Source organism: Nicotiana tomentosiformis, chromosome 9, assembly GCF_000390325.3.
Source record: "Nicotiana tomentosiformis chromosome 9, ASM39032v3, whole genome shotgun sequence".
NCBI lineage: Eukaryota > Viridiplantae > Streptophyta > Magnoliopsida > Solanales > Solanaceae > Nicotiana > Nicotiana tomentosiformis.
The window spans coordinates 32,850,490-32,874,673 of record NC_090820.1 but is presented as its reverse complement, the minus strand read 5'-3'; the positions used below and the strand labels follow the sequence as shown (position 1 = coordinate 32,874,673).

Genomic DNA, 24,184 nt, shown 5'->3' with positions numbered 1-24,184 from the left:
AATATAATGAGATTGTGACAATGCCAGACCTTGAGGAATCTTATTGATCTTAATCCCTATAATTAAATCAGCAACTCCCAAATCCTTCATATCAAACTTGCTAGTTAGCATACGCTTAGTCGCATTTATGTTGGCAATGTCATTACTCATTATTAGCATATCATCCACATATAAGCAAACAATGACTATGTGATTTGGAACATTTTTAATGTACACACATTTATCACATTCATTTATCTTAAAATCATTTGACAACATTGTTTGGTCAAATTTCGCATGCCATTGTTTGGGTGCTTGTTTTAGTCCGTAAAGAGACTTAACAAGTTTACATACCTTCTTTTCTTTATCAGTAACCACAAACCCTTCAGGTTGTTCCATGTAGATTTCTTCCTCCAAGTCTCCATTTAAGAAGGCCCTCTTAACGTCCATTTGATGAATTTCAAGCCCATAAACTGCAGCTAATGCTACTAACATTCGTATGGACGTAATTCTTGTAACCGGAGAGTATGTATCAAAATAATCAAGACCTTCTCGCTGTCTATACCCTTTGACTACAAGTCTTGCCTTATATTTATCAATAGTGCCATCATCTTTCATTTTCCTCTTAAAAATCCATTTAGAACCCAAAGGTTTATTTTCAGGAGGAAGATCAACCAATTCCCATGTATGGTTATTCAATATGGATTCTATTTCACTATTGACTGCCTCTTTCCAAAACAATGATTCCGAAGAAGACATAGCTTCTTTAAATGTTCGAGGCTCATTTTTCAATAAGAAAGTCACAAAATCTGGTCCAAATGAAGTAGACGTTCTTTGACGTTTACTACATCTTGGATCCTCCTGATTAAATATACTTTCTTTTGTTTCTTCCCGAGGTCGTTTAGATCCTTCACCAATCGACTCACATTCCTTGTTATACGGGTATATATTTTCAAAAAATTCAGCATTATCTGATTCTATAACCGTATTATTATGAATGTTGGGATTTTCTGATTTATGAACCAGAAATCGATATGCTTTACTATTGGTCGCATATCCTATGAAAACACAATCAACGGTTTTCGGTCCTATTTTTACTCTTTTGGGTTTAGGAATTTGCACTTTTGCCAAACACCCCCACACTTTAAAATAATTCAAGTTGGGTTTCCTTCCTTTCCATTTTTCATATGGAATGGATATTGGGTACTCGATTTAGTATCCGGTTAGCCATAATAATGGCTTCCCCCCACAAGTTCTGTGGCAAATCAGAACTTATCAACAATGCGTTCATCATCTCCTTTAATGAGCAATTCTTTCTTTCCGCAATCCCATTGGATTGGGGCGTGTAAGGGGCAGTTGTTTGATGAATTATTTCATATTCTAGACATATTTCTTCAAAAGGAGATTCATATTCGCCACCCCTATCACTTCTTATCATTTTAATTTTCTTGTTAAGTTGCGTTTCAACTTCATTTTTGTATTGCCTGAATGCATCTATTGCTTCATCTTTACTATTAAGTAAGTAAACATAGCAATATCGAGTACTGTCATCAATAAAAGTTATGAAATATTTCTTTCCACCGCGAGATGGTATTGACTTCATGTCGCAAATATCTGTGTGAATTAAGTCTAAAGGATTTGAATTCCTTTCAACTGACTTATAAGGATGTTTAACATACTTAGATTCCACACATATTTGACATTTTGATTTGTTGCATTCAAACATAGGCAATACTTCCAAATTAATTATTTTTCTCAAGGTTTTGTAATTGACATGACCCAAACGTATATGCCATAATTCATTTGACTCAAGTAAGTAAGAAGAAGCTAAAATTTTATTATTATTCTCAATAACCATTACATTCAACTTGAAAAGGCCCTCAGTGAGGTAACCTTTTCCTATAAACATTTCATTCTTACTTATTACAACCTTATCAGATACAAAGACACACTTAAAACCATTCTTAATAAGAAGTCCAGCAGAGACTAAGTTCTTTCTAATCTCGGGAACATGAAGGACGTTGTTCAAGGTCACCACCTTACCAAAAGTCATTTTCATAAATATCTTTCCAGATCCTTCAATTTTTGCCGTTGCAGAATTTCCCATAGAAAGCGTCTCTTCGGGTCCAACAAGAACATATATAGCAAATGCTTCTCTAACAACACAAACATGGCGAGTGGCTCCAGAATCAATCCACCACTCCTTAGGATTTCCTATCAGGTTGCATTCAGAAAGCATAGCACACAAGTCATCGATATCTTCGTGCTTTTCAATCATGTTTGCTTGACCCTTCTTCTTGTCTTTCTTTGGAGCACGACAATCTGCAGATCTGTGTCTAGCTTTTCCATAGTTGTAGCAATTTCCGTTGAACCGCTTCTTGCTTGGGTTGCTTTTCGGTCCATAAGCCTTCTTCCTCTTTCTATCCTCAACAATGTTTGCTCCTATTATTGTTGAGTTTCCACGTCCTTTCTTTTCAGCAGCTTTATTGTCCTCTTCGATTCTCAACCGAACAATGAGATCTTCAAGGGACATCTCCTTTCGTTTGTGTTTCAAGTAGTTTTTGAAGTCCTTCCACAAAGGAGGCAACTTTTCAATCATTGCTGCAACTTGGAACGCTTCATTGATGACAAGACCTTCAGTGAAAATTCTGTTAGTAGAAACAATATAATTAATACTTTCAACATTAGTATTAATTTGACTTATACCTTCAGCAAGGAGATCGTGAATAATCACTTGCAATTCTTAGACTTGGGTAATAACAGACTTGTTATCTACCATTTTATAGTCTAAAAATTTAGCGGCAACGAATTTCTTTAACCCGGCATCTTTCGTTTTATATTTCCTTTCAAGCGCTATCCACAGTTGTTTTGACGTCTCCATATTACTATAGACATTATACAGATTGTCCTCTAGTCCACTAAGAATGTAATTCTTGCATAGAAAATCAGAATGCTTCCACGACTCAGTCACGAGAAAGCGTTCATTTTTTGGAGTTTCGTCGGGCAGAACAGGAACATTTTCCATAATGAACTTTTGCAGACTTAAAGTCGTTAAGTAGAAGAACATCTTTTGCTGCCAGCGCTTGAAGTCAATCCCGAAAAAATTTTCGGGTTTTTCTGCCGGTGCTAGTGCCGGTGGTGTTCGGCTTGTCGATGCGTTGGCAGTTACCATAGGAACAGTCTGGTTCCCGTTGTCATTCGTCATTTCTGTAAAAGAATGACACAAACAAACGTTAAAATCATGTAGATTTTAATCTCCACTGGAGTAGAAAACCACACAGGTTTTAGTCTCCAGAAACAGTGAATATAACACAAATACAGAAAATATTAAATTCCTTAAGTTTGTTGTTTATCTATATTTATAAAACAATTATGGAGAAGATAAAATAACATAAATGTAAATAAAACAGAATTTAATTCGAGCCCACTGAATTCACAGTGTTTCCTTAAGGAATTTAATCACCTCCTAGTACCCAAGGTTGTGGATTATTTTCTTTCAGGATAGAACGAATTACACACTGGTGTAGCGATACTTCAAACACCAATGTTTCAGCGAACACAAAATTGGTAGCAAATCACACTTACTGATACTTTGTTTGTAGTTAAAACAATGCAGAAGAAAGGAGGAGAAGTCAGAAATTCGTATGGAAAATCTGAGAGAATGGACTGGTATTTATAGCCAATGTTGAGCTCAATCTGAAGAGGTGCAACTCTTCAAATCCGAAGAGGTGCCAACTGTTTCTTCAAATCTGAAGAGGTGCAAACTGTTCTTCAACTCTTCAGATTTGAAGAGGTACAAATTGTTCTTCTGAAGAGGTGCAAACTGTTTTGTAAATGTCTTTTATAAAAAATGAAGGGCATATACTATTACGTTTGGATTTAATATTAATATTCCGTTTACAAAAAATAGGATATTTAATAACAATTCTGTTAATATTTACTATTAACAAATAAATTTGGTCCAAAAAATTAATCAATCAATCGATCATTTGACCGAATCCGAATCCGAGGCCGAGGCCGAGGCCGAAAAATTAATCAATCAATCGATCATCCGAATCCGAGGCCGAGCCGAGCGACGACGACGGCGCGAGGCTTGCCTTCTTCTTAACTCTTTAAGAGCTAGAAGAAGTGCAATTGTATATATACCCATCAAAATCTCTTCCTCTTTCAATATGGGATAATATCCCTTTGTCAAGGAGGGAAACTCAAATATTTTTAATTTCCCTCCATTTCCCATTCACCCTCTTTTAAGCTACATTTATGCTTAAAAAACCCAACATGCATATTGTTACCAAAAAATATATTGTATTTGCTAATGCAGGCACTGTTGTGTTTCGTAAGTAGGCAGTGCCTATTTGGTCTTCCATCAGTTATTGTGCCAAAAAGGGTGGTGGTTGATGGAGAACATGAGTCCGCTCAAACAAGTTTTGTGTGGCTCCATATCGCGCGAGTGCACCTGCAACACGGTTCTGCTCCTTGTATGTATGCATTATATATAGGTCACCAGTTGACGCAACAAGTACCTATATTACAGGAGCAATGATGAGCAAGTATGGTGGTGCAACATAGATATTACCTCAGTTGAATCCACGTTGATTTCTAATGGTATGAATTGATGATGCCATGCTATGTTTTTAGAGTCAATCAATCATCCGTTCATTAATTTTAGCAAATTGGAATGGAAAAAAGTATAAAGGTGTGAAACTTTTACTTCATGAATTGGAGAGGAAATAGTCCTTTATACACACTTACAAATTGAATAAAACAAAACGATTCAATAAAAGTTCCATGCATTTTATATATGGTAGAGTAAATTTATAAAGTAGGTATATAAAATAAAATAATTATTTTAATTTGTATATGGGGTTAATTGGTGTTTCCACATTTTTCAAGGGAAATCTACGTAATATGCCCACTGAAAATGAGTATATTATAAAACTTTTCCTTCTTTTTAAGGTTAAGATTCTGCTATTTTTTTAAAATCTTTTTCGTTGTCTGGTGCAATTTTTGGTATTGCTTTTCTTTTTCTTTTGGGGGGGGGGTGGGGGGTGGGGGGGAATTTGATGAAACTTTTATAGTATTTCTAATTAAATCCTTTTTGGTATTGGTCTACCGTCATTCCTTTTGATGTGTCAAAGCTGCTGAACAACGATCCATCGTTAGGTACAATGCTTCTATCTGCTACTCTTCACTAATGAAGAATTGGGGAATAGCATCTCTTCTTACCTTTTCACTCGATTTCAGTTTTCTGAAGCTTTACAACTACCGCCACGACCTACCTACGTCATTGTCCGGTTTCCTTTTCCCGTAGACCAACTCAATGGCAGCAGCAGAGATCTAATAGATGACGACACTTTCCCTGTTTGCTATGAAGAATTTAAGGACAAGAATGAGTGTTAACAACTTATTGTTTGCACGATTTTCATACTGAGTGCCTCCTGATATGGCTACTAAGGAACAGCACATGCCCAGTTTGTCGAGCAATCTATCCTTTTGCATTATTCGCCCGTTTTGAAACGGAAACGTCAACGTGAGCACAACATATTGGAGGATAATTGTAAACATCATAAGCACAACATAGTGGAGGCCAGCTTTTAAAAATTGTAAATGTTAACTTGTTTGATTCGGCACATATGTAATTACTGAATTGAACATCCTGTAGTCATCTTTAATGTATACCAATTGCTCTATGTGGGAAATGGAAACATGTTGATCCGATGAGAATAAATAATTGAAACTAGCAAAAATATTAGTTACTTTTCAGTTACATTAATGTAAAAAGAACACGAGATTGCACTTAATATTTTTTCAGCATTGCAGCTCTATCAAGCAGGATATAAATTATCACAAATCAAACAATAATGCCCTTCAACGCGTATCAGGTCTGCTAGGCTATTGGACTTAAAAAAATTTGGTTGCCCATTAATATTTCAGGCCACGCCCTTTTGCCTCTCTAGCTTTGTAAAATTAAGCAGGATAGGAGAGAGGAAAAGCCATTCAAGCTAATGTACATTTACTTGTTGTTTCTTGCAGGCCGAAATCTTTCAAGTTAAATAGAAGATTTTGTGAAGATCAAGACGAGATCTCTTTGCTTCAGTTTGTAAACAATTGACTCCCAAGAGTAACTATTGAAGTACCTTCTCCCATAACAGTTGTGTGCATCTGCTCCTTCTCAAGAATCCTTTCAAGATCCAACACGACTGTTTCCATCGTTGGCCTATATCGACCAGGAAAACTCATGCATCTCAATGCTAACTTGATCAAATCCCTCATTACCTCCGCCGTGAAGCTTCCCAGCAGCCTATGATCCACTAATTGGTCTGAACTCAGCTGTTTCTCAACCTTTTGCCGAGTTCAAATAATCATTCAGTGTAAGGATGATATATGATACAGTCTATTAACAGGTAGAAAAATTGAAATTTTGGTTCTTTACCCATTCAAGTATACTTTGGTTTGATCCAAATTCATCTATATGTGAAGCCTCCTTTCCAGTTATGAGCTCTAACAGGAATACTCCAAAGCTGTAAACATCACTTGTCTCACAGAGAATTCCAATTTGGTTTATCCTAAGCATGGAACAGAAAACGAATCAAAAAAGTGCTTAAAAGTCAAGTTTTTTTACTCTGGAACTTCAGATGGCAAATTGCTATTTACTCTGGATCTCTAAAAGCATTGACAGAACTCAGGCCAGAAGGACCTGCATCATCAATTTTCTCGAGTAGCTTCAGAATCCCCGCGTCTGCAACTTTAGCAATGAAGTCCTCATCAACCAAAACATTAGCTGTTTTAAAGTTCCCGTGGATTATTGAAGGGCGTTGGCCATGTAAATGACTTAAACCTGTTACAGTCAATAACAATTTTAGAGCCATCTTTGTTTCTGTTTCTCATTCTTGATTTAATCAGAACTTTTATCTCGAACGAGTTTATTGATATACCTTTGGCTGTTCCAATAGCAATAGATAACCTTTGCTTGAATTCTAGCTTTGTTGCAGAGTCCTTTCCTGTATCTAACAAGAGAACTAATCAGCTTTGATATATAATGAGTAATATAATCAAAGGCTCTTTACTCAATAGAGCCATACCATACAAGTGATTGCACATGCTTCCATTTGGCAAATACTCAAAAACCAGCATTGAGTATCCACTGTCTTGGCAGTAGCCTAAAAGATTAACCAGGTTGCGGTGTTGAATCGTTGATAAATAAGCCACCTATTATTGGAAATGCAAAGTTTAGTGATTAACACTTGGATATATAATTGAATTTGATTGTTTCAAGATTGCTTCAACTCTTGTATTGAATTGATATTAAGCTTGTTTCTTGAAGTTCTAGTCTCTACTTCTCTTTTTTGTTAAAATAGGAAATATGAAGTGAAAATATGAGAAGGATAGTACATTATCCATTTCTTGTTATCACTCCCTTCTCTATATGTTCAATTAAACAATCAGCCCCTTCAATATCTAGACATACCTCTTCATTAAACTCCTGTTTAGGATTCCCCGAACGCCTTTTTATAGCCACCACAGTTCCATCACAAAGCAATCCTTTGAAAACTAGACCAAAACTCCCACAACCAATGAGATTGCCCTCATCAAAATTTCTTGTGGCTTTCTCCAACTCTTCCATTCTGAACTGCTTAAAAGATGGGCTTGGTCCTCCCCTTTTCAGCTCCATTGTAACTATTTTGGTCAGTACATTTAGCAGAAAGTAGAGTTAGCAGGGCAAATTTTTAGTGCATCTCCATTGCTATAGTAAACTAATGATGATTTTTTTCTACATTACCTACTGCAGATGGATCTGAAGAAGCACTGTCTGAATTCTTATTTGAATTCTTCCTGTTGCGAAACGCGCAAAAGCATAAAAAGAAAATTACTCCCAAGAGGACAACTGCCCCTCCAATTCCTCCTCCTATAGCTGCAAATGAACTTGCCATCCAAGAAAATCATCCAACTTATTTGAACATTAATTGACACTTGTGTTGATATGTATCAATGAAGAAACTTTCAAGTCAAAACTACTGCTGAAAAAGCTGAATTTTTTTTCATAAAGATGAATATAAAGGTACCAAATTAAACTCCATTATGAAAAATCAGATGAAAGTGGTGGTCCTCTTGATTGGAAACTTATGTACTAGAAAAGTAATTGCTGAGGAAGGACATGACAAAATTTTTGAGAAATGTCAATTAATTGATTTCAAGAATCCATTTGGGAAACAGAAACTATGGTAAGGAAGCAATGCTGCCAATTTCCTTTGTATTCAGACAATTCATTGGCTAATTTCTTATAGTACCCCACTTTCTTGTCCATGCATTTACACATACAAATATGTCATTCAAGAAAAGAAGCTCCCACCACAGTTGAAGAACCCCTTCTTTTTATAACCAACAAAGAATCTCTTGTTTTTTTCTTTAACTTTTTTCCTTGGCCTGCTGCTATGTAAATATAAGAAAAAGAGGACTTATTATTTATAGCTTTCCTCAGATTCTGCCCTCTCTTTACACCAATTCAGTTAAGATTACATACCTTGTCAGTTGTACAAGTACTTTTTGATTCCCTTGTGTAGAAAGATAATTGGCATAAAGGTGTCTAAGATTTCCCACACAGCAAGAATATCTTATAATAAGATAAAATCTTGAATGCGTTAAATTTGTCTCAGTGTGACCTGTAGATCAGGGTTCGAGTCGTGGAAGCAGCCACTAAGGGTGTATCTCTGTCTACATCACAAGGAGTACTGCCCTTCCGCGAATCATGCGTAAATATGGAATACTTTGTGCACCAGGTTGCCCTAAATATAAAATGGGAGTTTCAGACTGCAAGATAAGACTGCGTACTAGACCCTTGTGGTTCGGCCATTTTTCGAACCTCATGCATAGCAGGAGCTTAGTGCACCGTGTTGTCCTAAAAGATAAAATCTTTATAAGGGTGTTAGTTACAAACCTCAAATTTGACATGAAATTACCAATAAAAATGTGCTTTTAGTAAAGTCTTGGAACTTTTCAAAATAGGAAAAGAAGGAAGAAAAGGTTTCATCCAATCTGAGGTAGCTGTAACTGATAGTAAAAAAGTTTGTCTTTACTAGGTTAGGAACAGTAAGAAAAAACTAACTTTTACTGGACAGACAAAATAATTGAAAGGGAATCAAAAGAAAAGGTGAAAAAATCAATCCAAGTCTTTTCCTTGTATCCACACTATCAGCCTTTTTGCCTTCTTTTTCTTTGTATGACCTGGAAAGAAGAGAGTATCTGTTTATTAATTTTTGTTGGCAGAATGAGGCATCACATCATTACAGATCATGACAGCTGAGCAAATAAGACATTCCCCACACCCAAATCCATACACACAAATTGCTGCTGGAATTGCTTGTTGGCTTCTTTTATATTACACCTAAATAAATTTAGTGTTGCAGGGAACATACAACAACCAAAAAAAAAAAGTACTAGAATTTTACAAATGGGGTTTGGGGAGTATAGTGTATACGCAAGCCTTACTCCTATCCTTAGGGTTCGTTTGGTACGAAAGATAAGGGATAATTAATCTCGGGATTAAATTTGAGATAAGTTTATCACATGTTTGTTTAGAATAAAATTGTGGTATAACTAATTCCGAGATTAGTTATCCCGGGATTGTAGTATTTTTTTAATCCCCATGGGAGAATAGGATAACTAATCGCGGGATAATTAATTATGGGATCACTTGTTTCCCAACCAAACGACCCCTTGGAAGGTAGAGAGTCTGTTTTCGATAGACTTTTGACTCAAGAAAATTGTTCCATGGAACATAATGCACATTGAATTTAAGTTTTGTACAATGTTACGAAATATTTACACTATCAGTGTAATTTGACGACTCTAATACCAAGTCATGTCTAGTGAAATCACACATCCTTGATTTTCTGGTGACTTGATTGTTTATTTTTTTATATTAGACCTAAATCTAGTGTTCCGGGGAACATAATGCACATTAAATTTTAAGTTTTGTGCAACGTTACAGAATACTATAATTTGACTGACTCTAATACCAAGTCATGCTTAGTGAATACCAAGTCATGTTTACAGTATCAGTTTAAGTCGCCTCTATATTTACCTCTTGTTAAGTTGTTGGCATTTACCTTTTCTTTTTTCTTTTTTCTTTTTTTACCCCCAAAGGCTGGAGATTAGAAGGGTGTAGAGGTACTTGTATGGAAGATTCTTGAGCTGTAATATTCTCTGTCCATTTTTGTCTTGCTCTGTCTCATTTATAAGTTTTGTTATATTCTTATGAGTTTTTGTCTTTTATTTTAGGAGGAAGAGGGAGGGAGCTACAGTGTACAACACAAAGGGATTGGTAGACAGTAGACACAGTCTTGCTTGGTTGAAATCCTCCAACAATATCAAGCCCACAGGTGGGATGTAAACACAGTGAACAGGCGGAGTGAGGATTTGAAGTTCAAGAATTCGGATGCCACTAACTATTTGAGTTACTGAATTCGGAATTTAATATTTGTACATATATCGTATATATTTTATAACATATATTTGAGTTAAGATCCAAACAAAAAATTATTAAATTCAGCCGAACTCATATCTTATATGCTAGCTCTGTCCCTAAGTATGTCGACAGCATGTGCAATTATTCCCAAGTTTCATTAATTTGAGCAATTTGAATAAAAGAAAATGACGCAAAAACGAAAATAAATTTGGAGAGGGGTACAAAACCAATTGGCCCCAAAACTAGCCATAAAGAGGAGAAAAGTTAGAAGTCTCTAGTCAAGAAAGTAGCCTTAAAGAGGAGAGTAATGTTGGAAAATTGAAAATCTCAAAAGAGGGTGTTGCTATCAATTTGCTGTCAGTGTCTTTTGCAGCTAGTAGGGATATGTCTCTGGTTATACATATTGTTCTTCTCAGCCAATATGAGTTGTTTTAAAAGCTGAAGGTACTTTATAAAAAAACCATAATGTATATGCAGTCGAATGTAATTGGTTACCAACTCTAGTGGTCCTAAGTCCCATTTATTACTTTAATATTTATCTTGGTTTTTCTCTGCCTCATTCAATCAACGAACTACACCTCAATCTTAAAGTTTTTATTATAAGAAATTATTTGAGAAAGAGAAGTGAAAAGGGCAAATCTGAAACTTCTATTTTGATGCACAAATGATAAAAATGAAGGAAATAAATTTGTTAGAAAGAAAACTACTCGACGAAGAAGATATGAAAAGAAGATCTAAAGATTTTAATTGGAGAATGAGGTAGAATGAAAATTTGCAAAAACAGAAGAAATTTATCAAATGAGACAAGAACTAGAATCAAACTCAACTAAGTACTCAGTGAAGCTTTTCTTAGTGTTTCCTTTCCTTCTCTTTTTCTGTTTCTGATAATAAGTCTTCCCATTGCTTCCTTGAACAACAAACTAGCATATCTCTTGCACACTTTGGTTTTTGACTTCAATCAGATTCAGAGAGATTAATCATAGTTACCTGAATTCTAGACTTTAGTTTCGAGCAGCAAATCAGTTTCACGTTGATAAAAATCAACAAGTTCATGAAAAGCAGAAAATACTTGGCCACAGCCCACATATATGCAGACAAAGTTTTGAACCAAAAGGCAGAGATGATACAAGAGAGCAGCTTTCCTGACATAGCTTTTCATTAATAGACTTCTAGTAAACATGCTCAATTTTTATGGGGTATGCCCACGGAACCAAGCAACATCCAAATATCTGTTTGCTACACAAGATTTCAAACTTACTTTTGGAGGTTTTTTCATCATCCAAGACAGACTACCTAATGACAGCATAGTTAGCCACTTCCCATTCACACAACTAAAGAAAAGCCAAATTCTCTACATAGAATAATCTATTCTGCAAACTAGGATCCGATGTTAGTGCAATTACAGATGATTCGCTCTTTGAATCCTTCATCCTTCTTCTTGGGGTTCTTCCTCTTCCTGGAGAAGATTTTCCCTGTTGTCATGGGCCCAGAAACCACGCACGTCTATTAGCATGCTTGCAACGGTGCCACCTTGTTTGCATGACAATAAATCAGCCAGTGTTATCCTCAAAGCATCAGCCGGCTTCACCATATCCCATATTTCATCCCTTACATCCTCGATGCAGAGTTCATAGTTCCCTCCTTCAATCCATTTTTGATGGACATCTCTGTTTTTTTTAATACAAATAACATTCCATATCAGAAATGGACCACTATAATGGAATACTCAGTGATACAAGAACAAATCTGATTGTAAGACATAAAATACTTGGCCCTATTTGGGATGATGTAAAATGATTTTTGGTGTTTCGTCGGACATAAAGTTGGTGCAACATAATATAATGGAGAGTGGAGGTGGGGAATGTTTCCATTTACAGAAACATAATTTTCAGTTCTAGACAACCAAATACAAAGAATTTCATTAAGGAAAAACATTTTACATCATACCAAATAGGCCTTTATCTGGACACTGGAAGAAATTCAATAACTAGGTTGAGATTCTACACATAGATGGTCAACCTAAGACCGTCTAAACTTTCATGAGTTCTTGTCCTCTTATCCGCATCCTTTTTGGTGTACAGGGGAGTGGTAAATAGTAGTGGTAGCGTATAGAATCAAATAAACACTTCAGTCTATTGAGTGGCTGATAATTCAATGAGCTTATGTATCTGGTTATTTGAGACTTGCAGCACTATCTCAGGAACCACAAGTAGGAAATCCCAGAAACTCTTTTTAGGAAGATTGAATCGGGATACATCTCAAACTTAACTGTGATCCCTTCTTTCTCTTCCATATTTCATTTTTCCTTTTCTCAATTTGGAATAACAAATACGAAACAACTATGTACTACTGACTAGACAGGTGGAGAATTCCTCATAGCAAAAATACAACTACATGTTCCTTTTACCTGAATAGCGTGTGAATATCAGCTGTAGTTAGGAAACCCCTTCCATTGAGATCAAGACACCTGAACAAATATGTTAAACCCTCTGGAGCATCCTTGTTTTCCAGGGCTAGTACGAAGTCAAGAAAGCTTTCAAAATCCATTTCACGGGCATTGCCGCCTCCAATTTTTCCACGCCGAACGTGCTCGTCAAAAACTAGCAATTACACAAACCAAAAAAAGTTCACGATAAATACGAATTCAATCCTAGGACTATATAAAAGCTATAGGAGGTTTAAAAATAAAAGCACCCAGATGACTTCTGACTGTAAAAATGGGAAATGCACATTGGTATGAGATAAAACCTTATGAGATAACAAGAGAGTTTAGATGAAAGGGGGAAAGAGCTTTCTCTGGTAGTCCGCTGCATCAGGTTACAAGCAGCAAGACAAGGTGGAAAAGTAACATGATGTGGCTGAAGTTCGTTTGAAATGTTTGTGTTATTTCCTTGAGGAGCAGGCAGGATAACTTTAGGTCATGTAAATGGAAAACTTCAGGATAATCCATACCAAAAAGGGCGAAAATCCTTTAATATCCAGAAGATAAAGAGTGGTGTTGGGCTGTTCTCTGGAGCCTGGGCTGTAGATACTGTAAACATGACCTATGGAGGGAAAGATTGCAGCAATCAAGTGGGCAACTATACTGATGATGGAGGTAATGTTAGTGTTTAGATTACATATTAATCTTAGTGCCTATAGGATATATGAGAACATAATCAACTGCTTGACCAGTGCTAATCCTGTCTTGCAATATTGATAATAAATTGGAGAAATAGACTCAACATCCAGTGAGAAAACCCTTGATAGTGGTGCCAGATTGGAGTACCATGACAGCAGCAACTGGCAGGGATCTCCCTAGGTGAGACAGCTCACCCATCCTGGAGCCTATGCCCACTGCCCTTTGAAGATGGTGCCAGATTGGATTACCATGACAGTGGCAATTGGCAAGGAACTCCCTTGGTAAGACAGCTCACCCATCTTGGAGCCTATGTCCCATGGTGACCCCCAGTATCAAAAAGAAGAAACATGGCTGAATCCCTACCTAGTTTAGAATGGAGAGAAATCTCAAAGCATCAGATTCCTAGGTCTAGTGACAGGTAGGTGAACATGCAAAGTGTCTATCTCAGACAGCAAGGTTTCAATGTGAACTACGGGAGTGACTCCTATAGGATTTCAAGCAATAATTGCAGAAAGTGAAAGAAATAGTTAGGAAAAGAGACCACAGCTGCAGCAGACCACACAACTGAAACATCCCATAGATCCTCAAGAAAGATACATCAATGATACATAAGCAGACTCTCAGTTTTACCTCTTTCAATGAAGATATCTGTTAGTGTACCATCAGCATATTCCCTTAGCTCCTGCTTGCTCAATGTTCCGTTCATATCTTTATCAAGAGCAAGAAACATGTCTGCATAATTCATATAAGCATATTGATCTTAAGGAAGGCAGAAGAGAATGAATACCCAGAAAAACAAAATTAAACAAAAGAGAAACACACACACACACACACACACACACAGAGAAAGAGAGGAAGAGGAGGAGAATCAGAAGAAAAAAAAGGAGGGGGAGGAAAAGAATAAGGAGAAAAAAGGGGAATAATAGGAAAGATGTGTGAGCGTAACTATTCTGGGGATTGGGATATACCATGCTGTGATTCCCACAACAACCACATTAGCAAGTATTTGGACATATAACTACCTTTTTTTCTCCATTAAATGCCGTTTATACTTGATTCTCCACCAGCCCATGTATAAAAGTTATAACCAATCTTGTAGCATGACCAAGTATTGAGAAAATTGGAAGCACTAAACTGACAACCTTTGTTTCCTATCAACTTAAAAGAAATTAAGAGAACATACATTTTGAGGCCACGATAATTACTTGTATACCTTACAGTTCTGTACTTACAGCACGTACTATGTGGAACTGTACTCATTCAAAGGGGAATACTGTATCAGAGCTGGTTAAACTAGCAGACAATATGATCCAGGCGGCAGGAACCTTTGGAACTATAACATAAAACATACTAGTAGTACTGGTAAGAGTCTCCCACATAATACGTGTGGGTTTGATTCTAAATGTCTCCCCCCTCCCATTCCCAGATCCCCGATGTAAAAGAAAGACAGCTCCAATGGAAGCTGGGTAGAAGGAAAGCAGTAAACAAAACATGACATGGATCTGCTTCAAAATTAAGAAATTCAGAGCACTGACCACATATGCGCTGTGCAGAAGTTAGGGAAAACCAGTTTTCAGCTTGTTCTGTGTCAGTAACTTCTTCTTCAGTTTCCTAGCACAAAAATAATGTGAACATATCATCCTCAAAGTAAAAGTTAAACTGATGCAAAAGCAGATTCTTACTTTTAGAACAAATAAGGAACTATAAACAGTTATATGTTTCTCCTGCAGAATACAGTGAAAACTTTGCAACAAAATAGTTTAGTGAACATCTTTGTACACGCAAAGGAGTAGCAGATTTTTTTTAAGTGTAGAGTGTAAACAAACTATTACTTCGAATCTAGGTGATAGTTTGTAAAAGTTGGTTTCTTAACAAAATTATGCAAATAATTTTGATAAAATTGTGCAAAATACTAACCGAGGACCATCACTTCACTTTTATGTGTTTTAAGTTCTAGGAACCAAAAAAAGTCCTGGGAACAGCTGAATAAAATAACTTCTACTTGTCAACCCACACACTTAAAGCAATAATATCAGCAAAATGCTAGGGTTGCAATATGTATCAGGAATTGAGGAAACAAATTTGAGATATAAGAGTGCTTTCCAGTATTTCGCCAAGTCTCGTTAGCTTATTAAATGATATTCTGACAATAGCTCATTTGGAAAGCATTTCTGGACTTAAATTGAATTAGTTAGGCAGAGAAAAAGCAACATGCAGGTTTGAATCTCCCATTCTGTCAGGTTTCTCCATCTTTTTTACATTCTAAGACGTTCATCAAACTCAACAATTGTCATCACTTTATTGTGTTCCTCAGTGAATCAAATTAAATTACTCAACTGAAGCTGAAACATGGCATCTGGAATACTAAAGCCTTCTTCATCCCCATCCCTCAAATTCCGTTTTATGGTGCCTTTCTAACAACCGGAAAGTGGACTAAGTGAGGACAGATAGTTTGATGTAAAGAATTCACACCTTAAATTTTGCTCATGGAGTTGCTACATGAAAGAAGTTAAATGTTCAAGGCTGATTAAAATGAAGGGTTATGAGGATTTCTTAAGGATTGAGAACAAAGCCCAATCAAAACTGTCACAAGGACAAATTACAGGTAGATTGCTTTACACTTGAGAGAACTTCTGCAGTATTTATCCGTAGCTCTTAAACCATGCTTACTTGCATAAAGTAGTAGTACACGACAAGAAGAAGTTACCTGGTGAAGTTCCATCAACTCCTGAAGACAGTTGCTAAGCAAAATCTTCTTTATGCATGCCTTACCTGTTGGGGTCCACATTGCACTTTTCAAGCTAAATTCAAGTAACAATTGTATAAAAGAGTTTATCTAGCAGCTCAAGATAATGCAAAGAATATCTAATGGATTGGGTATATAAAGCAAGAATATTTGTGCTTGGGAAATTATTGATTTGCGGGATTACAAAACAGCAGGAGTACCATATACAAAAGCTCGTAATATGAAAACAGTCATTAAAAACACAAACCTCGTCTATGAGGATCACAAAAGAAGAAAAACTTGTGTGCAGCTATACGGCAATACATTTGCACAAAAGCTGCTGGCATGTCTCGAAGCTGTGCTAGGTTAGGAATCAAGCCCCGTATATAGGCTTCCATTTCCTGGCCCCAAAAAAGAAAGTGCATGTGTGAATTCAATTTGTCCAAGTGTGTGCGCTACTTGCTAAGATAATAACTGTATAAGGCAAAAAACAAATAAATGTAAAGCATTGGAGTTGAGAATAGTGAAGAACCATACATGGGGTTGAAGGAAGCCATCAGAGTCTTCATCAAGCTCGCTCATGTCAATTCGGGCTTGAGTAAGTGAAACCTAGCAGAGAAATCATATAAGAAATGTAAGAAATTTGACACAGAGAGCTTAAGACCTCTTCCTAATTTATTTTTAGCCAGCTCTTGAGAGAAGATGTGTCAACTCTTCCAGAGGAACAAGGAAATAACAAGTAGTATCAAATAACCAACTTTTCCAAAATTGAAAATATTGAAAGACCACACTACAACTTCTGTCACCAACATCTAAGTGAAATTTACATCTCGCAAGATGAACCCTCGTTAGAATAGCATGGCCAACCAGCCTGCCGGTAGGTAGTTTTCACAGGATCTCTTTTAACTACAAAAAACTTCCAACTGTTTGTACAGTATAAATTCTTACAGAGACAGAATGCCTTACTATTCAGTAAACTTTACGTCCTCAACAGAAGCTCCTGTTCAAAATAAGTCCAAATAGCAATATCTCAAGACCTGCAAATAACGTATTAACTCAACTATAGAATTGGAGGACGGCCAATTCACAGTGCCCTGGTTTTTTCTTTTTCAGATAAAATAGAGTTGATTTATGTGGTTCAGAGGGGTGCAATCCTACAAGGTAAAATTCACACTCACTACTCCAGCAGAATCTTATTTATGTTTTTTCTTCTTTTTATTTTATTTTAGTTCCATCACATTTTCCTTCTTTTCCTTCAGGAAGACCGCAAGACAAAGACACAGAAACACATACACGCACATATCGTGTTTTTTTATAAGGTAATTTTATTTACGTTATCTCTTTCTTTAGTCCCTTCACATTTTTCCTTCTTTTCCATCAGGAAGACCGCAAGACAAAGACACAGAAACACATACACGCACATATTGTGATTTGATCATTCCAACAAATTAGGATCAAAGGTTGTTTACTTAACTGGTACAATGTTTTTTATTCACAAAAGAAGTGAGTTTCATCAGGGGTACAAACAATGCATTGAATATATGAATTTCGATATACAAAGCAAGCAGATTGAACAACCTTAAAGCTTATGAATAAACCAATAAACAGTCAAATTTCGGTGTATAAAAACGCAAACAGATTCAATATACTTCCACCATGCCAGGGACAGGGAAGTATATCTGAGTGTATTTAAACATTGTGGAGGAAGAAAATTAAAGCTAAAAGGACTTTGCAGGTACAGGTTGATAATACTCACTGTGCGCATCACATAAAGGTAAAACGGCAGAATGGCAATTCTCCCTGATTCATCTTTCTCAAACTTCATGAAATTTGAAGGACTGAAAAAGCGGCGACATTTAGGCCCTATTTGTTCTGTACAGACAGAGGCAATGTGGCAAAAGTCTTCATAATTCATCTAAACAAGACAAAGAATCACTTTCTCAGCATGCTTACAGATGTTGAAAGAAAACAAAGAATATATATATATATATATATATATAGTAACAATAATATAACAACAACAGTAATAAATGAAGAAATGTTTTTGTCTGTTTGTCTCAGATGGTTCAGAATGATCTCTATGGTTAATTACTCTAAGAACAAAGCACAAAGTAAGTGCAAAAGACATAAATGAGAAGCAATTGAGGAAGTTGAAGATATAGTCAAGCAATCAGACAAACACATCAATGAGGAGCAAAAAACAAACATCTGAAGAATGAGATATACCACCCATAAGCACTTAATACCTATTTCATCACTACATTCAGGTTTAGTACTAGCTGACCAAAGTAACGGGAAGTAGGTTAGGATTCAAGCAACTACAATGATTTGGTATGACAGCCTTTTTTTTTAATTGTGTGATTTAGTATGACAGCCATGTGGCCAAAATATCGAAACAGTGAGGACTCGAACTTTTTCCATTCTAACACTTGTGAATTATAGTCTCAAACTCTAAGTTCAACCAATAGTATGCTGCTGACAGTTTTCTGAATGATGCACCCATGTGTAGGTGATTCTGAGAGAGGAGAGACTCCCAAAGAGGATCTGACTTGGCGCTGGTTTTTTTTTTTTTTTTTTGAGCTGGAAAATCGAAAACTGACTTGGTGCTGGTTATAAAATTTGAAATCAGGAAAATAAAGTTATTGTCTAACCTTTTCTGCACCAGTTGCATCATCGATCACACAGTTCTCTCTTAGGCAGACCCACATAGCATCCAAATCATCAGCATTTAGCAAAAGGTCAGATTGTTTCTGAACAAATAAAAGAAGTTAATTAACTCTATACATTTTCACAGACATGAACTATAAAAATATCAACTATCCCAGTGACCCTGTTTTCTAAAAATAGGTTAAGATACTAGTCATCAATATCAACATGATGATAGCCATCAACAAGAAAAACAAAACCCCCTCAGCAACAGCAGAGAAAAGCTCCTTGGCCAAGAGCACTGGAAGACTGGATCCCAATGCTTGACGCTTTACAACCAGTGACCATATGCAAACTAGGAAAAGGGTATTAATACCTTTAAAAATCGGTATTTTGCCAGCCGCTGAACCCTATGACTAATAGATCCTTCTTCAGGTTTCTAAAAAGGAGAAAAAAAGACAGAAGTATCAAGGATGAGAGTAGGATATTAGGCAGAAACATCGCGAGTTACACTATCATCTAAGAATGCAAAGTGATACCTTCTTATAAAAGCTAGGAATAGTGCCAGCTTCAGCACTCTTTTGTTGCTTGTCCTTAAAAATATCTAGCAAGATTCTTTTTGTTTCAAGCTCTGAAATGAAAACATGAAGATATAGTCAGATAACGCATACTGCACATAGATTCATGATTTACAGAACAGCGACAGATTTGCATATCAAGGGAAGTGTTAAACCAAACCAAATCATAACAAGAAAGTTTTGAAGCAGAATATACACAACAACAACAACAACAACAACAACAACAACCCAGTATAATCCCACTAGTGGGTTGCTCTAGTGGTGAGCACCTTCCGCTTCCAACCAAGAGGTTGTGAGTTCGAGTCACCCCAAGAGCAAGGTGGGGAGTTCTTGGAGGGAGGGAGGGAGCCGAGGGCCTATCGGAAACAGCCTCTCTACCCCAGGGTAGGGGTAAGGTCTGCGTACACACTACCCTCCCCAGACCCCACTAATGGGATTATACTGGATTGTTGTTGTTGTTGTCTTTGAACGTGCGTTGCACATCTCATATCATTATTATAAAGTATGTATTGCAAAATACTGAATTTAATCATATGCATACTTTAAGAATTGTTTTTAGTTATAAGGGAATTTGGACACACATTATTTGCAATTCAATATTTATTTTACAATTTTATCTATTATTTTAATTTTAATTTTAGTTTTAAGAAAAAAAAAATTGGACCTAAAATACACCTAAAGCCAATATAGGAGAGGAAAAAACTAAACAAATAAATTGGCTGAAAAAATGCCAGCTCTGAAAATGGAACCTAAATTGTTACATAAAAATAAACCATCCTGAAGCAGCGACAAACTTGGAGTCACTTTGAAACCATTGGACACAAGTGCATACTGATTACAGTCGCCCACTTGAACTTTGAATGGACCTTTGATCAATAGAAAGTAAGTACACTACCACAGAGCGTTCTTTGCTCTGAAGGCATGAAATGCATGATAATATGAGAGAAACTCATCGTTACAATAATTTTTTCTGCTTTCTAATGTGTAAAAAAATAATAGCCCGGTGCACAAAGCATCCCGCATTCACGCAGGGTCCGGGAAAGAGCCGCACTCCAAGGAGCTGTAATGTAGTTGCGTGCGTAAATAAAACAAATGAGTGAAAACCGTCAAATTACTTGTGAATCTGTGATATCATATTACTCATTATTTATCTAAAACAACAACTAGGCCTCAGTCTCAAACAAGTTGGGGTCGGTAAACGAATCTCCATTCCTTTCATTATCCTCAACTCATATCATCGTCATTACCGACATAAAATAAAAGGGCAAGTAAAAGAAATAAAAATATATAATATATAAATATTAATAATAACAGTAATAATAATAATATTGATAGAAGTTCTCTACCAAGTCTAAAACCTATTCCCAATTAGTAGTTATCACATATATGGATTTTCCTCTTCTATTGTGCCCTACCTTTAGCTAAGTTTGCATTTATTCTAAAGATTTGTAGATCTTTCGAGATCACTTTCTTCCATGTGATTTTAAGTCTACCCCGTCCTCTTTTAACACCTTCCCCCAGGACCCCCACCATAGTTTCACACCTATGGACCGGTACATCTGTAGGCCGATGCAGGACATGACCAAACCATCTCAAGCGACCTTCTCTTATCTTATCCTCAATGTGTGCTAGTTGCTTGCACCTTCTGGCGAATACGGTTATTTTTAATCTTATCTAATCTTGGGTGACCGCAAATCCATCTTAGCATTTGTATTTCTACAACACTCATCTTGTGGATATGTTAAACTTTAGCAACCCAACATTTACTACCATATAATATAGTTGGCCGTACAGTTGTTCTATAGAACTTACCTTTCACTTTGGTAGGCATTCTTCTATCACATAATACCCTAGTAGCACTTTTTCATTTCAACCATCCGGTTCTAATTCTATAAGTAACATCTTCATCTATCATTCCATTCTCTCGAATCAGCGAGCCTGGATATCTAAATCGTTTGTCGTTTAGCACCACAATTCCATCTACTCTCACCTCAACTCCACTCTTCTCATGATGACTATACTTGCAGGTACCCAGCCTTACTTTTACTTATTTTAAAACCCTTACTCTCTAAGGTGCTTCTCCATAGCTCAAGCTTGTGGTTGATACCCTTGTTAGTTTCGTCAATTAGCACAATATCATCAACAAATAGCATACACCATGGGACCTCATCTCGTATTGCGTTGATTAGCTCATCCATAACTAGGATAAATAAGTAGGGGATCAATGCAGAACGCTGGTGTGCTATGGGAAACTCTTTTGTATCTCCTACTATTGTTTTCACACTAGTGACAACTCCTTCATACATGTCATTTATGACATTTATATATTTAATGTGAATTCTTTCTTATCCATCACCCACCAAAGGACCTTTCGTGGTACTGTATCATATGCTTTCATCTTTCTTCCTTTCGCGATAAATTTTCATCAAACTTCTTAGCAAGAATACAACCTCCGTTGTAGATCCACTCATCCACCAGGCATAAATCCAAACTGGTTCTATGTTATTCCTGTTGTGTTCCTAAATTTACACTCTATCGCTCTTTCCCAGAGTTCCATTGTATGACTCTTGAGTTTAATGCCACGATAGCTCGCACAACTTTGAATATCTCCTACAGCTATCAAAAAACCAGCCGACCACAAAGTAGGATCTCACTAAGTCCCCTTGTGGTTTAATTAATCCTCCTCCATCTATCATTTACCTTCAAGCATTAATAGGAGGTGAACAACACGAATTCCCATAACTAAAATTAGCACAAAAAATATCACATATATAAGTTACCCTTTTGAGATCAACATGCATAGTAAATGATTGAATTTTAGGTCAAATAGATTCAATTTCAGCTTGTGACTGACTCCTCAAATCATCTTAGAAATTAAATCATTATACGCTTGTGGGATTATACCGGGTTTGTTGTTGACGTCATGAATTAACCTCACAAAAAGCATTGTAAAGTAAAACTATGTGTGTGTGTGTGTGTTTGGGGGGGGGGGGGGGGGGGGGGGGAGAGAGTAAAAAAAAGGAAAATGCATAAACAAGTTGTAATAAAACCAAATGAAACCATGCAAACGGAAACTCAAATGCGTGAAGAGAGAGTGACTGACCCATCAGGGCTTCGGAGCCGAGGCCGGCGCCGGATCCGATGTATCTACGGAGGTTTCGGACCCAAAGCATAGAGGAAGCGGGAGGAATCTTTCGCTGCTGCGCCGAAGCCTCAGGACCTTCGCCATCGCTTGACCCACTGTACATTGCTTGAGGTTGAGCTGCCGAATCCACCAATTCAAATAGCAGACAATTTTTATTTTTAACTGGAGAAATTTCTCAGAAATGGCGTGTTGATTTGACGAGTTTCAAACTATGGAAACCCTAGAAATGTAGTGAACCAGAAGCCTGTCGATTCGTTACTCTGTGGAGCTCGATCGGATGAGTCCACAGGGAGCGTGGCGCTATACAGAAGAAGAACAAAATCCAGACAACAAAAGAGAGGAATAATAAATTTACGTTTCGAAATTCAGTCCAGAAAAAAGAAAAAACAGTCCTCGGATATTTTGATGCTCCTATATTTTCTTGTCGTCAACTCATTTTTTTTATTTTTTTTTTATTTTCGATAATTTTATTGGGTCAGATTAAATCTAAATTCAAAAGTTTCACATTAAAAAATAAAGTTTTGGAATACCCACGAAACCTTTTGGTTAATAATGATCAACTTATTTGTTGTTGTTTGCTCGCGGAAATAGTCTTTTCCTCTTTATACTTTGGCTTAGCACACATGCTACTAACTCGTGTACTCTTCCCAATATTTAAACACTTTTATAATTTGTAAAGGCCAAATACATGTATAGCTTCTTAAATAAATAAATAAAAAGTTTTATTTAGATACTTGAACACAAGTTAAATTATATTGTTTACTCGTAAAACGGTACAATTTAATTTATACATTGTTTCTAGACAAGTGAACTAATTTGATCCTGAAATAATATAATAATTAAATAAATGTATAATACTTAGCCTTAAAATATAGATTAAACAACAGAGATGGCAGTTTTGGGAACAAAGTTTTCGGACACAGCAATTGTTTACCCGTAAAACGGTACAGTTGAATTTATATGTGGTTTCAAGACAAGTGAACTAATTTGATCCTGAAATAATGCAATAATTGAAGAAATGTACAATACTTAGCCTTAAAATGTAGATGAAACAGCAAAGATGGCAGTTCCGGGAACAAGATTTTCGGGTACATCAATGATGAGATTAAAAAGCGGAAAAGTAAGATTGTATTAAGCTTTATATAGAATGTGGTGTAAGTTTTGCCTGAAAATTCGTGTCCCCTACAATTATAATTGGGCTAACTATTTATAGCTATGTCTATGGAAGGAGGTCCTAGGATCGTTCCATCTTTTAATGTCAATTATGAGGGTCATTGATGAAGATGTAACGGTGAATATAAATGCTAAATTTTCTGTAACGGGTCGTCGCTCTTGATGCTACAGAATATTCCTTATTAAATGCTACCGGGCGCAGAGAATTTAATACACCTTTAAGAACATTATCCCTTCCGGTGACAAGCGGAATAGCTGCGTTTAATCTTCGCTCATCCCCGTCTAGGGTTTCACGTGTCTTTCCTTTAGATGACCACATGTCATATCATATTTCACCCTATACAGATAGTCC

General features: G+C 36.4%; 2 protein-coding genes, 1 long non-coding RNA gene and 1 other non-coding gene across 5 annotated transcripts; 1 reads left to right on the top strand and 3 right to left on the bottom strand.

Moving 5' to 3' along the window:
- Nucleotides 1-5,049: 5,049 nt before the first annotated feature.
- Nucleotides 5,050-6,895, top strand: LOC117273208 (uncharacterized). The gene is made up of 2 exons (XR_011411248.1): nt 5,050-5,509; nt 6,013-6,895. It is a non-coding gene; the product is annotated as an uncharacterized lncRNA (long non-coding RNA).
- On the bottom strand, nt 5,700-9,235 carry LOC104119319 (proline-rich receptor-like protein kinase PERK3). Of its 2 annotated transcripts, XM_033652289.2 has the most exons (8): nt 8,501-9,232; nt 7,760-8,406; nt 7,448-7,656; nt 7,062-7,188; nt 6,915-6,986; nt 6,634-6,817; nt 6,413-6,545; nt 5,700-6,321 (listed from the first exon to the last, which is right to left on the bottom strand). In XM_033652289.2, exons 2-8 carry the CDS (start codon nt 7,908-7,910, stop codon nt 6,073-6,075), a joined length of 1,125 nt encoding a protein of 374 aa, XP_033508180.1. In that variant the 5' UTR covers nt 7,911-8,406; nt 8,501-9,232; the 3' UTR covers nt 5,700-6,072. The 2 variants fall into 2 exon arrangements, with proteins under 2 accessions (XP_033508180.1, XP_018634087.1); XM_018778571.3 differs by having other exon boundaries at nt 6,915-6,980; nt 7,760-9,235.
- Nucleotides 9,236-11,582: 2,347 nt separating this feature from the next.
- Nucleotides 11,583-23,037, bottom strand: LOC104119313 (probable serine/threonine-protein phosphatase 2A regulatory subunit B'' subunit TON2). Its single transcript, XM_009630784.4, has 12 exons — nt 22,618-23,037; nt 19,476-19,567; nt 19,313-19,375; nt 18,942-19,040; nt 18,047-18,205; nt 16,828-16,899; nt 16,559-16,691; nt 16,273-16,337; nt 15,101-15,176; nt 14,196-14,297; nt 12,852-13,044; nt 11,583-12,111 (listed from the first exon to the last, which is right to left on the bottom strand). The coding sequence occupies exons 1-12, from the start codon at nt 22,760-22,762 to the stop codon at nt 11,871-11,873; spliced, it is 1,440 nt and encodes a 479-aa protein (XP_009629079.1). The 5' UTR covers nt 22,763-23,037; the 3' UTR covers nt 11,583-11,870.
- On the bottom strand, nt 12,605-12,722 carry LOC117273211 (small nucleolar RNA snoR104). The gene has a single exon (XR_004503175.1). It is a non-coding gene; the product is annotated as a small nucleolar RNA snoR104 (small nucleolar RNA).
- Nucleotides 23,038-24,184: the final 1,147 nt, after the last annotated feature.